General features: G+C 44.1%; 1 protein-coding gene across 1 annotated transcript; it reads right to left on the bottom strand.

The window, feature by feature from the left end:
- Positions 1-6,165: 6,165 nt before the first annotated feature.
- On the bottom strand, positions 6,166-10,979 carry LOC144097012 (uncharacterized). The gene is made up of 6 exons (XM_077629807.1): positions 10,803-10,979; positions 9,369-9,481; positions 7,807-7,899; positions 6,889-6,924; positions 6,713-6,778; positions 6,166-6,261 (listed from the first exon to the last, which is right to left on the bottom strand). The coding sequence occupies exons 1-6, from the start codon at positions 10,894-10,896 to the stop codon at positions 6,166-6,168; spliced, it is 498 nt and encodes a 165-aa protein (XP_077485933.1). The 5' UTR covers positions 10,897-10,979.
- Between the last annotated feature and the right edge of the window lie 1,289 nt (positions 10,980-12,268).

Genomic DNA, 12,268 nt, shown 5'->3' with positions numbered 1-12,268 from the left:
GTAAACCCTGCCCTGATGCCCGATTTCGGAGGCAATGGCTCATCGTAGCCTTCGTCCGTCACATGTAATGAGACCCCGTAGAGCTAGTTCATTTTCTTTCGTCTTCAACAGAAAAATGCGATTTTCATACTCGTATAACTCGTCAGTCATCGTTTTAATATCCTCACAACGTGTTCCTGCACCCTAGTGGAGATCACTATATCTCTCTCTCTATATATCTATATATATATGTATCTATATATATGTGTCTATATATATATCTATATCTGTATCCATATCTATATATCTATATATTATAGCTATATCTGCATAAGTTATAGCGCCTTACCGCAGTCTCGCAGCTAGCACTTCGCTCTTAGCACTATTGTTCACTTTGTGCGATTATTCGCAAAAGTAGTAGCGAATATTTCTAAAAATATTCGGTTCGTAGTCGCTTTGGTTGTATTACTATTCCATTCGTAATCGATTCGGTAGCAATGTTACACTATTCGGATTCGATTCGGTTTCGAAAGAATACTATTCGCGCACCCGTACCGATCTGATGCTCGGCTAAGCAATAATGAAAACTGCATTTCTGAAACCGTTGGAACGAACCCCGCTGCATTCATGCTTAGATATAGTAAACGCGCTCTCGTTTTTCTTAAACCGGGAATAATTTCGACCACTTGGGGATCTTTAACGGGCACTGACATCGCACAGCGCCCGTGTGCTGTGCGATGTCAGTGCACGTTAAAGATCCCCAGGTGGTCAAAATTATTCCGGAGCCCTCCACTACGGCACCTCTCTCTTCCTTTCTTCTTTCACTCCCTCCTTTATCCCTTCACTTACGGCGCGGTTCAGGTGTCCAACGATATATGAGACAGATACTGCGCCGTTTCCTTTCCCCCAAAACCATTATTATTATTATTATTATTATTATTATTATTATTATTATTATTATTATTATTATTATTATTATTATTATTATTATTTCAAGGAATGCTCCATAATTTCACACTGAACGTGCATTGTGCCGACAAGATTAGTAATGCGCTTACACTAAACTCATTCAGTAAACCGTCTCTAAACGCATCACTGTAAACCAAATGCACGCACGCTCATGCAAGCGTTAGTATAGGAGCTTCAAGTGTTAAAATAATGACAGGGTGAAGGTTTAAACGGTGTTTAGACAAGCCTTTAACGCGATAGCGTTAAGGCTTCAGTTGTGCAGGAAATCTGGTGTCGTTGCTGTGCGATGTCAGTGCACGTTAAAGATCCCCAGGTGGTCGAAATTATTCCGGAGCCCTCCGCTACGGCACCTCCTTCTTCCCTTCTTCTTTCACTCCCTCCCTTGTCCCTTCCCTTACGGCGCGGCTCAGGTGTCCAACGATATATGAGACAGATACTGCGCCATTTCCTTTCCCCCAAAACCAGTTATTATTATTATTATTATTATTATTATTATTATTATTATTATTATTATTATTATTATTATTATTATTATTATTATTATTATTATTATTATTATTATTATTATTATTATTATTATTATCATCATCATCATCGGCATTGTGAGCGAAAAATTCCCAGAGAAGAAACCTAGGAGGCAGGTGGACCCCCTAGGTCACGTGACCTTGTGGCGTCATCACAACCTGCCCACAGGATTGTGAGCCAACTGACCACAGTGGCAGGTGGCAGTTCAATTAATAATTGGTCGCTGGGTCGCACAAGCCTCACCAGTGGCCCCAACAGGTGGCAGGTGTCGCCACCGGTGGGACATGGGAGACCTCGGTTGCTCTTCCAGAGCAACCTCTCGCGATGAATCATTAATTTACCTGCCACCTGCCACGATGATCAGTTGGCTCACAATCCGGTGGGCAGGTCGTGATGACACCGCAAGGTCAGCGGCGGCGCGAACAGATCAGCTTAGATGACCAGTGCACGAGAGCGCTACACAGCGCGCATCATAGCCTTAGTTGTTGCTTTTGTGCCACTATACTCCGTTTAACTATCGCCGCAGCTGATCACGCCTCGTGTTAAACTGCAGCACACACACTCGCGCTTCTTTGCCAACCAGGCTAAACACACGCTTTCGCGCGTCTACTCTGTTGAACTACGTTCAAACAATACCACTTTTCTGGCTCACGGCCAACAACGCCGACGTCGACGCCGGCTTTCCCGCAACACGTTCAAGAGAAACAAACCAGCGAAAAAAAAAAACTCAGGACCAGGAGAACACATACACAGACTGTGGCCGGTCTGTGTCTGTCTTCTCCTGGTCAGACAGTCTGTGTGTCTTCTCCTTGTCCTGCGTCTTTTTTCACTGGTTTGTTTCTATTTAACATGCACCAACTCGCCCAGCAATTCACGCTTCTTTCTGCAACACGGGACGCTTAACGATATCACGTTAAAATTCTGCCAAGCTTTTTCATGTATTTGATGATATGGATGCGTTAATGTTTTGTATTTTAAACATTTTGCAGTTTTACGTCTGAAATGAGACCCGCAAGGCAGAAAAAAAGAAAAGAAAACGTCACACGGGTTGGGTCACTAGAACACACCGGAGCACTCAAGCGTCATAAAAGGTCGTGGTGCAGGCGCTGACCGTGCTACTCCTTCCGGATGGCCGCGAGGGTGAATGAAGCTCGTCCTTTCGCCCGACTCCGCGGGGTGTCGTCCGAGGCTGCAGTTCTTAATCAGCGCCGGTCATCCATCTCCGGCCGAGGCCAAATCTGAGCCCAGCTCCGAGGCCTGGGCTCCGGCCGAGGAACTCGCAAGGCCAGCGCTTCCTCTCCCAACGCCTTGTCCGGCGAGCACGTGCCGTCCAGCGCCGAGCTGGTGGCGCAATTTGGGCCCAGCTTCAATTTATTTTCCCCCGGTGGACGGCTCTGTCCACCAACCGGAGTCGGTTGCAGCCAAGTTGACGGCCGCAATCTTAAGTTGCCATTATTCTTCACTCAACGGCGCTAAAGCAGAGCTAGCGAAGACGACGGGGGCAACTTGTGTCAGAGTTGCAGCTTTCTTCAGGTCGAGGAATCCGCCTGAAAGAGTGCCGCAGAGTCGGTTTCTGAGTCGGCATTGTCGTTAAACATGGGTGGTGCTTGAAGTGTGAGTAATACGTTGAGGAATAACAGTGACAGAGGTTGCCCGTAGTTATTTTGGCACCTAGAATAGCGAGAGGAAGCGGGGATGATGCACTGATCGGATTGTGATCAAAGTAAGCCGCAGACGTACTGTATATCTATAAGCCTATCGGACAGGCAAGGGGAAGTGAACTTTTGAGTGGCTGTCAATCGGCGTTAGTGACGTTAGTGTCTATCACTATAAACACGAATATGGTTATATGAGAGTAAAAAAAAATATAGTAAGCTGTCCACTAGCGCACTGGAGGGGAGCTGCACTGGAAGACAGCTAGCTCCCTTTTGTCAGGCGGAAACCTTTTAAATGGCATTGAGGACAAATTGTTTCCTATTAAGTAAAGATCTGGGAATGTCGTGCATGTGACTTCAGATTTTGAGAGCAGTTTCATCTCTTTTCAAGACTATTTTTTGTGAGTCCACATTTTAATTTGCACTATTTGTTGTTGTAGTTTATATTTATAATATTTCTGTAGTCTCGCGTTTTATTTACGTTTTAAAAGTAATTGTTTTAGTCTCTCAGCGCGGCCTTTTAAAGGAAATGCACCTGCGACTCAGATTTACTGCATCTCGACGTAAAAGATCCGCCTTTCACAATAAACCGCTCTCGTCTGCACTGAGCTTTGTCACCTCGGCGGCGTACGCGGAAGTTAACCTTCACACTCCGATCATTCCGCTTGATTTCTCTGTGCAATTAGCGACGCTTGTTACGGCTTCATCGCCGTATATAAAACCCGGCCTGCTAAGTCAGCGGATGACAGGACACGTTTTCATCACGCAGCTGCATCGATAAGTGACAGCGCTTCTAAAGCGCGCACCTGTCCACTAACACTGTGGACAAACAGGACTAGTGCGAACAGGTTTAATCATCGGCGGCGGTGATTCCTCCCTGGCCTCACTGTCTGACAAGCTTAGGAGGCTGGACAATGCTCACTTACGTTCAGCGCCTCAGCCCACACTTATTACTGTCTGCCGTGATTAAAAAGAAGCCAAGTGAGGAAAAAAATGCAGAAAACTTGCTTAGCGAAACGCCAGCCACCAGGGGGCCTTGCCGTTGCCTTAAGGAAGACGTAGCTTTTTTTGTTGTTGTTGCCGACTTGTTTCGCGAAAGAAAACGAGTAATCCGGTTTATGCTGCACCTTTCGTTAATGTCATTTTCTCTGTGACACATTATATTCACCGCTTACCGGAGCAAGTTGTGCTGACTCCGGAAAGCAGGGAGAATGCATTTGTTGATTTTTTGCTGCACCTCTACTCGTTTCTCTCTCTCTCTCTCTCTCTTTATTTGCTCAAGAGCAAAAAAATGCGAAAGGTGAAATGTCTGCGTAATGGACGTGCAGCACCAAGCTTAATTTTGATGTCGCGTTCGAAGCTCGTAGCGCCGTTCCTTTTGCGGGTTTTCGTCATTTTGTTTCCCATAACTCAAGACGCTTCGGTTGTACAGGCTCAGGTCAGAAAGATCGTTGTACAGGTCACTTCAATATGCAAGCGAACAAACTTTGAGCACTCAATTAACGATTACTCCGTAATTATGTGTAACCAGCACACTTTCTCTCGTTTTTCTAACTAGCTTTCCTCTTGGCATATAATTTCCGAAGTCATTTTCAACTGTAGGGGAGAGGGAGCCAAAAATTTAGTGATTTTCGAAAATTTTTTTCTTTTTTATATCGGAGGGATCTGTACATCGATTCAATAACTAACGTTTTTGAGTTATAACTCTGTGTCAGAGATCTGAGTATGAAGTGTTGATCTGAAACCCCCTTAGCACTCGCTTCCTCTAGCGCTTCATATTGTGTGCATTTATACGTCACTAAGAAGGGAGAAATTTATTGTAACTTTCAGCGAGTGCACTTATCCTTGTGATGTATCACTTAGGTGACTGTATTGCACGGCAACGTTATTTGTTCTTCTTTACTGATGCCGGAAGTAGAATGTTGGGCTATTTCGAGCTGCAAATTTTTAACGCGCTGATAAATTTACAATCTATACTCTTGTTTCGAGGAGAATCCTTCTTAGAGAACTTAAGTGTAATATAACAGCATCTGCGATAGCTTTATCAAGCAAGTAAACATCAAAACGAAAGTCAAGCATGATGTACACCCAGGATACGGACACGAGAAGTGGCGGCATAAGTTAAACACGTTTACCGTGCTTTTCGGCAACTTGAGGAGCACGTCTTTGCTTGAAAATCCCACAACATACATCGGAGTACGCTGGCAACGCCCAGCTTACAGGTCTCTATTTTACCTTTTGAAACACCTGTATCGAGGCTACGCACGTGAATAGCGGAGAGTGATGGACTGAGTAAGCAAGTTCGTTGTTCCCACTTCGAGGCTGGTGTGTTCTGCGATGAGTGTCATTAAAGGTCTCCGGCTGACGAGTTACTGATGACACTAACGCCAGGCGACAGCCAAAGTTCACTTCGCCTAGCCAGTCTGACCGGGTTGTTAAGCATATAGTAGGTCTCCGGAGAACTTTGATCCGACACAGTGTGGGATTGGCGCATTTTAGCCTTATATATCAGAACATCTGGACCTGATTTACCTCGTGCCGGAGTGTAGCTGCTGTTACTATCGTTGTGGGTAATGCTTTTCAGACATTTTTGGGACATTTTTGGGACATTTATGGGACATTTTTGGGACATTTTTGGACATTTTGGGACAGTTTTCAGACAAGTGGCACTACAGCATTCCACACTCCACGCTGTGAACAAAGCAGCAGTTTTTAGAGACCACTGACGAGCACTGACGCCAGGTCAGCACATACGAACCAAATGATCAATCAGCTGACCCTATCGAGAAACTGTCAAATGCCAAATGACCTAACCGAGTGTTTACCGCTAGGCCTGCAGATCAACGCCAAATAGAAGAATTACACTGAACTTGTTATTCTTTTCAACTACTTAATATAGAAAAGGCGCGCAATCACAATCACACCCTCACGAAAAATTCACTTCCCGCTCAGGGAAGATGCACCAACAGTTAACAAATGCTCACCAATCGCAAAAAGGCCTACCGTGGTGTGGATAAAACGAGTTTTATTTCTTTCGCTAACCAAACGAGTGCATAAACCACTCTGTAATAGCTGCCATGTCGTAGAGAGTCTCCATTGGCAGGTCCATTGCACCTGTCTGGCTGAAACATATCTGTGAAGAAAAAAGAACATAACACACAATTTAAAGAAAGGGAACAGGTGACTCCTGTGATAAAACAAGGGGCTGACTTTGGTAGGCCCATCTCGATGTATAGTTTGTTAAACTTTGGCAAGCATGACTAATATATGGCATTGCCAACCTAACTATCGAAAATTGAAATGCCGTTCGCCCCTGCTTCGATTTTTTTTTGCACGTTAGGTAGTTCCCGGATACACATTACCGATTTACTTGGTCAGTGTGAATTCCCATGGACCGTATGAGGGTGGGATTTTCGCGATGTAGGACAAGCCTTCTTCAACAGTGTAAAAGAAAAAAAAAACAATCTACAATTGCTTGCCAATGTCGGTATCTGGTCTAATTTTGCCTTCAGAAAGGTAGTAAGCATGCCCCGAAACATCGGATAGTTATAAACACGAGCATTAAAGTGAGTTTATGCACTTGCCAATCCTTCGTACGTCAAATTCATCAGCTTCTCGGTGTCTCCGAGCTCTGTGAAGAATGGTGAGCTCTGCAAAAAAGCCCATTAGTTTAAAGATCAGGTGCGTCAAAGGGTGTTGCTCTCAGTCTCCGCGCTCTCAATATTTTCAACGTAGCTCAATATTTTCAATACCAACGTACCTTGTTGGTAACGGAGCTTAGCAGACACTCAAGAAACTGAAAAAGACGCAGTGCTGATTATGTCACACGTGGGTGATGCTCCCATAAGCCGATGTGGTCTCTCCAGGAAGATGTCAATCACAATACAACAATTTCACGTTAACAGGCTGTGTTATAAAAGAATGATCGGTTACCAGGGCGCTATTTCAGACAGTTCTGGCAGTAGGCCTGTCAACGTGTCACAGAATGAGTACCTATGCCCTTTATGACAAAGAATAGAAGACCTTGCGTTCACACACTGAAGGTAAACTGAAACTTCACAGTGTTGCTAAACTGTTTCGATTGATATTGTAATATTTCGGTCAACGAGCCTCTTTTATTATGAATGACGAAAACAAATAGAAAACATCTTTAACCTTTTAATGAATAATTGAATAATCTTTCTGATTAGTTGCTTCCGAAGAAAGCTGAATGTAAGTTTGTTGTGCGCCATGCATTTCCAGTCCTTCATAACGAACTTAACCCGCGCACTTAAGGGACAAAAACGCAATATAGGAGGACCTGTATCAACAGCTTTGACTCCGCGGATGGGGAGGGGGGGGGGGATGCAGCCAAAAGTTGCCATTCCGCATAAAAGTAATTGTAACAGAGTGCTTTAGTTAAGCGGAAACGAGGCGAAAACCAACTTTAATGTCAAAAACATGCTACAATATGAAACAAAGTGCCTTTTCAGCCGATTTTCAGCCTTGAATAATTTCATGCAGTGCGCCATCTATAAGGAGCCCTACGGACAAGGCACTTGTCTGGCGACAAAGCTCTGGTACTAAATATCCTTCAACACTGTTAGAAGTTTTCGCAGTATCTATGAGAGCACCAATGCTTGTAATAAAGATTGCCCGCCTTTCTTGTCGTTCTGGGTTGGAACATGCAGTTGCTTACCATTTGTTGTGGCTTCTGTTGAACACCTTCCCTGACCTTTTGGTCGACTTCGTCAAAGCAGCTTTTGTATACCGCACAAATGACTGATAGTCTCTAGGCAAATCGAGAATGATATTAAAAATAACTAGCGGATCAGGATTTCATAATACCGTCACGGTCGTGGAATGCTGCTTCAAATCACTTCGACTTTGCGAACTGGACACCTGCTGTCCAGCCCTGTATCTTTTTTTTTCGTGAGGGCTGAGCTCACAGTTTTGTTGCAAAGCGACCACATGAAGTTTGTATCGAATTTGAAAGGCGTACAAACACAAAAAATTGTTAAGCGACCGCTTTTTTGCTTTGAAAGGGTACTACAGGCCTAGTAATCATTAAATGTGCTCAGAACACCAGTGCGAAGGGTGAATAATTAATTAGAAACGATTTATCGCCGGCTGTTTTGGTCTTGGTTGGCGCCAGCGCTGAAGTGCATCTTGACGTCACGGTCGAACTGCCAACCTGGTCTACCCCATTTCCGCTTACGTCGGCGTCGCCGGCAAGAACCGGTTGTTCCTGTGAACAACCACTTGGTTCGGTGACGTCACAATAATTTGGGCAAGTGCACCTCGACGTCACTCGATGCGGATGCAAATGCATGCAAATGCCGAGCGGCTTCTCGGACAACGTTCAAAAGCGTATTAAATCATGTTCCTCTCAAAGCCTGCGACTGAAACTTATCGATGGCACCTCCTTATGCCCGTGAAACAAATCATGTTGTTTGCGTTAGAAATTTTGCGTCTGCACCTCTTTAAAAGAAACCAATGAAATTCTGGTAGCCACAAGCATCAAGTGCCTTATATTGAGTGCTCTAGCAAAAATATTACAGGATTGCACTTAAATCTGCTAAAGCGAGAAAATGTGAAATCCTTTTCCTTTCCTTTCTTTCTCCCTCCATTTTCGAGTTTATTCTTATTTATTTGAAATTTTCTCGTTATTTTTTTAATGTTATTGTTCTTATATCTTCTAATTTCAATATTTGATTTTATTTTTAATTTTATTTAATAATAAGTAAGTCTTATTACGCATTTGCATCGTTTTTCGTCTCATCAGTCGCACAAAACCTGCATCAAACGCAGCATTTATTTCCATTATTGCAATTTAATTATTTAGCTAATTACAATTCATCAACCAAACTTTTTCCATTTCAAGATCTACTCACGCGCTACCCAACACAATCAAACTTTTGCACATTTATCTCCACAGAACGACATAATCTTGCGGATAAAAATTTGCGGACACTTTTTGCGGACGCGACATAACCATATAATGCTTTCGCATTAAAAGCAAAAATTAAATGGAAGAAATAAAGATCTGTGAAAGCAATCTAAAGCTATGCATTAAACTGTGCTAAAGCTGTGCGTTAAACTGTGCTTGCGTATACAAGTACTGTCGCGCGCTCATGAAATGCGTTGTATAACCTAACACGGTCACCTTGGGTACAAAGACTTGAACAATGCTAATAGTAAGCAGAATTCTGATCTTCTCTCAAGGTCTAAGAAAGCCGTGACGTAAGCTATCGTACATACCCGGCCGACGTTGTTCTTCGGCGTAAGCGCAGCCATTTTTGCGAGCTCCTTGCTGCAATCCCTCATTATTTTCCCGAAGTGCGACCTCGCGTCTAGGAAGCGCTTTCCAGACGCTGAAACACGCAACGTATTCCGATAAAGACGAGGAGGAGTCCATTTTGCCCGGAGGGCGGCTTAAACATATCGTGGCAACAATGTAAGTTCGAAGTCGAGTTCCAATTAGAACTCCAAAAGGACTGAAAATGTGTTCGAATTATACGTAGTTCAAATTAAGGGAAGGTGTTTTATAGTGTTGACGGAGCCTGTCTTGGTCTTCACGGGACTGAATGGTCCGAAACCACAAAAGAAATTTTTGTCCTCCTGTCGTTACGACAGATTTTTCTGTAGTATTGCGAAGTTGTCTGTTGCGACAGAACTTGCTCTATTGTTACGACGGGAGACTGCTCAATACTACAGAAAATTCTGTAGTTACTACAAGAATTTCTTTTGTGAGTTCTCAGAATACTCCGCGTGTCCACCGATAAATGTGAGGCTGCTACTGCAGCACATCCTTTGCTCAAAGACAATTTCAATCTTAGTTACTTATGCGCCATAGTAAACCATTGACAGCAACACGATACGATACGATACAGCACACGAGACCAGCGCTAGATATCCGAAATGGCCTAGGCGATTCGTGCAGAGTACACCTTTATTAACGCTCGTAACTGCGCAAACAATCTGGAAAAGATTGCGTCTGTAGTCTTCTTTGAGTAAGGAAAAAAAAAACGAAGTTGAAAGTATTGAAATGTGCCTCTCTTTTCGCGCATATGTTTTACCCAACTATTTAAATAACGATATACTGTGTGCTAAAAGAGAGGCTTTCAGGTCGAAAAAGTATGCACAGCATGGCGCAGCCCAAGGGTTAATGAATAAACATGACTCCCTAGCCTCAAAAAATAGGGTTTTTGACGCAATAATAATTAATAATTGGTTTTTGGTGGAAAGGAAATGGCGCAGTATCTGTCTCATATATCGTTGGACACCTGAACCGCGCCGTAAGGGAAGGGATAGAGGAGGGAGTGAAAGAAGAGAGGAACAAATAGGTCCGTAGTGGAGGGCTCCGGAATAATTTCGACCACCTGGGGATCTTTAACTTGCACTGACACAGCACAGCACACGGGCGCCTTAGCGTTTTTCCTCCATAAAAACGCAGCCGCCGCGGTCGGGTTCGAACCCGGGAACTCCGGATCAGTAGTCGAGCGCCCTAACCACTGAGCCACCGCGGCGGGTAATGCAGGCGAAGCAAATCTGTTTTTTTTTTAAAGCAGCAATTGCTGGCAGCAATAGACGGCTGTGTAGAAATGAAACTTCCAAAGCCGGCGGCTTGCGGAAAATGACCGCGGTATTCTGTTCATAGTGTAATCTGGTGAGCCGCGTTCGATATATACTTACGAATATTAAGCTGCCCGCAATGTCTAGTCGTGGCGGTTGCGCATAGAAAGATAAAGAACAATAGGCTCCACTGGGCTCCCAATAGAGTCGACATCTCTCGATCGGCTGACTTAGGGTTTGTGCGCAAGGTGCGCTCGTCTACCGAGTCACGCGCCGAGGAACAGTTTCATGGCACAATGAGGCTGCGCACACACTGCACCAGTCCGAGGTCGCAGTACTCAATAAAAAGCGAAAGGCGATACTCGGAGAGGGCGGATGATACGTTTCTTTCAATCTCAATCAACGCACTTCCTACCTCCCGTGCTCAGTGTAGTCGACGCATCTTTTTGAAGAATGAGCAACGTATAAGCTAGGCGCTGAGAGCAGAGGGCGCATCTTTGTGTGCTTTGTTGCCAGCTGTAAAAGAAGTGCGAAGATAAGGCGAGCAGCAGAAATAAGCTCGCAGCGACAGGTGGTGCCTTGAAGTCATTCTCGAAAATTAATGGCAAGAAGATTTTTTTTCTTTGTTATTTCGGTCAGCTACGAGCTTAGAATTGAACTCTGTTTTCTGATTATGTTGCAGCAAGGATATCCACGATGGTTGTCCAGCTTGGGCTTAAGGCGGGAAAGGTTCGCAGAAACATTTTACCGAGCGATGATAGCGGAGAGTGTTGTTCGTTAGTTAGAGTGCAGAATAAGGTTTTGTACCAGTCGGACACCTTTCGAGGAACTCTTGAACTGATTAGAGGACGTTGGATTTATGGGACAGTGGTAGAGAGCTTAATTCAGGTAACTGACCACACCACGTTTACAGGAGGCGTATTCGTAACGAAACGCTGAAAACGTCTCGCAAGACTGACTGCATCTACATAAGCTCGCGGGAATATTTAAAAAGACAGCACACGAAATGAAGATACGGTACGAAAACGCTGTTGTTTGAGTGAAGCTGTGGTGGGTGCTAGCTGGAAAGTTTTATTGGACAAATGCTTGATCACACAACATTTGTCCTTCATGCGTGTGTGTTCCGTCTTTGTTCCGCGTCTAACTTTTAATACGCTGAAAATAGGAGCACAAGCTACAGCGACTACCTGGCTCGTCTTTCTTCCTGGACAAAAATGGGCAACAGCGCCGTACGGTTGCCTTATAAAGGAAGAAAAAAAATGCATTCAGATACCGTGACATGAAAAATCTTATTCTGTGGTTCACGTAGGGGCCTTATTATAGATTTAGTTGACTCGCATGCATAATTGATTTCAGTCCGTATAAAATTGACATGAAACACTGAACCTTTTACTGGATCTTTTTCATCAAATAACGGTTAACTTGGTAGAAATGATCAGTTCTGTCGTTTTCCTGTACTTTTTTTTAAGGTTTCCTTCTCGTCATATTGGAGAGTAATACGCCCCTACGTTAGAACACCGCGATGATCCGGCATACAATAGTTGACGAATCGTACCAACCCGCGGAATGGTCGCATATTCATATCA

This window comes from Amblyomma americanum, chromosome 7 (assembly GCF_052857255.1).
Source record: "Amblyomma americanum isolate KBUSLIRL-KWMA chromosome 7, ASM5285725v1, whole genome shotgun sequence".
Taxonomy (NCBI): domain Eukaryota; kingdom Metazoa; phylum Arthropoda; class Arachnida; order Ixodida; family Ixodidae; genus Amblyomma; species Amblyomma americanum.
The sequence above is the reverse complement of the archived record's forward strand: the minus strand, read 5'-3'. Positions and strand labels throughout refer to the sequence as shown.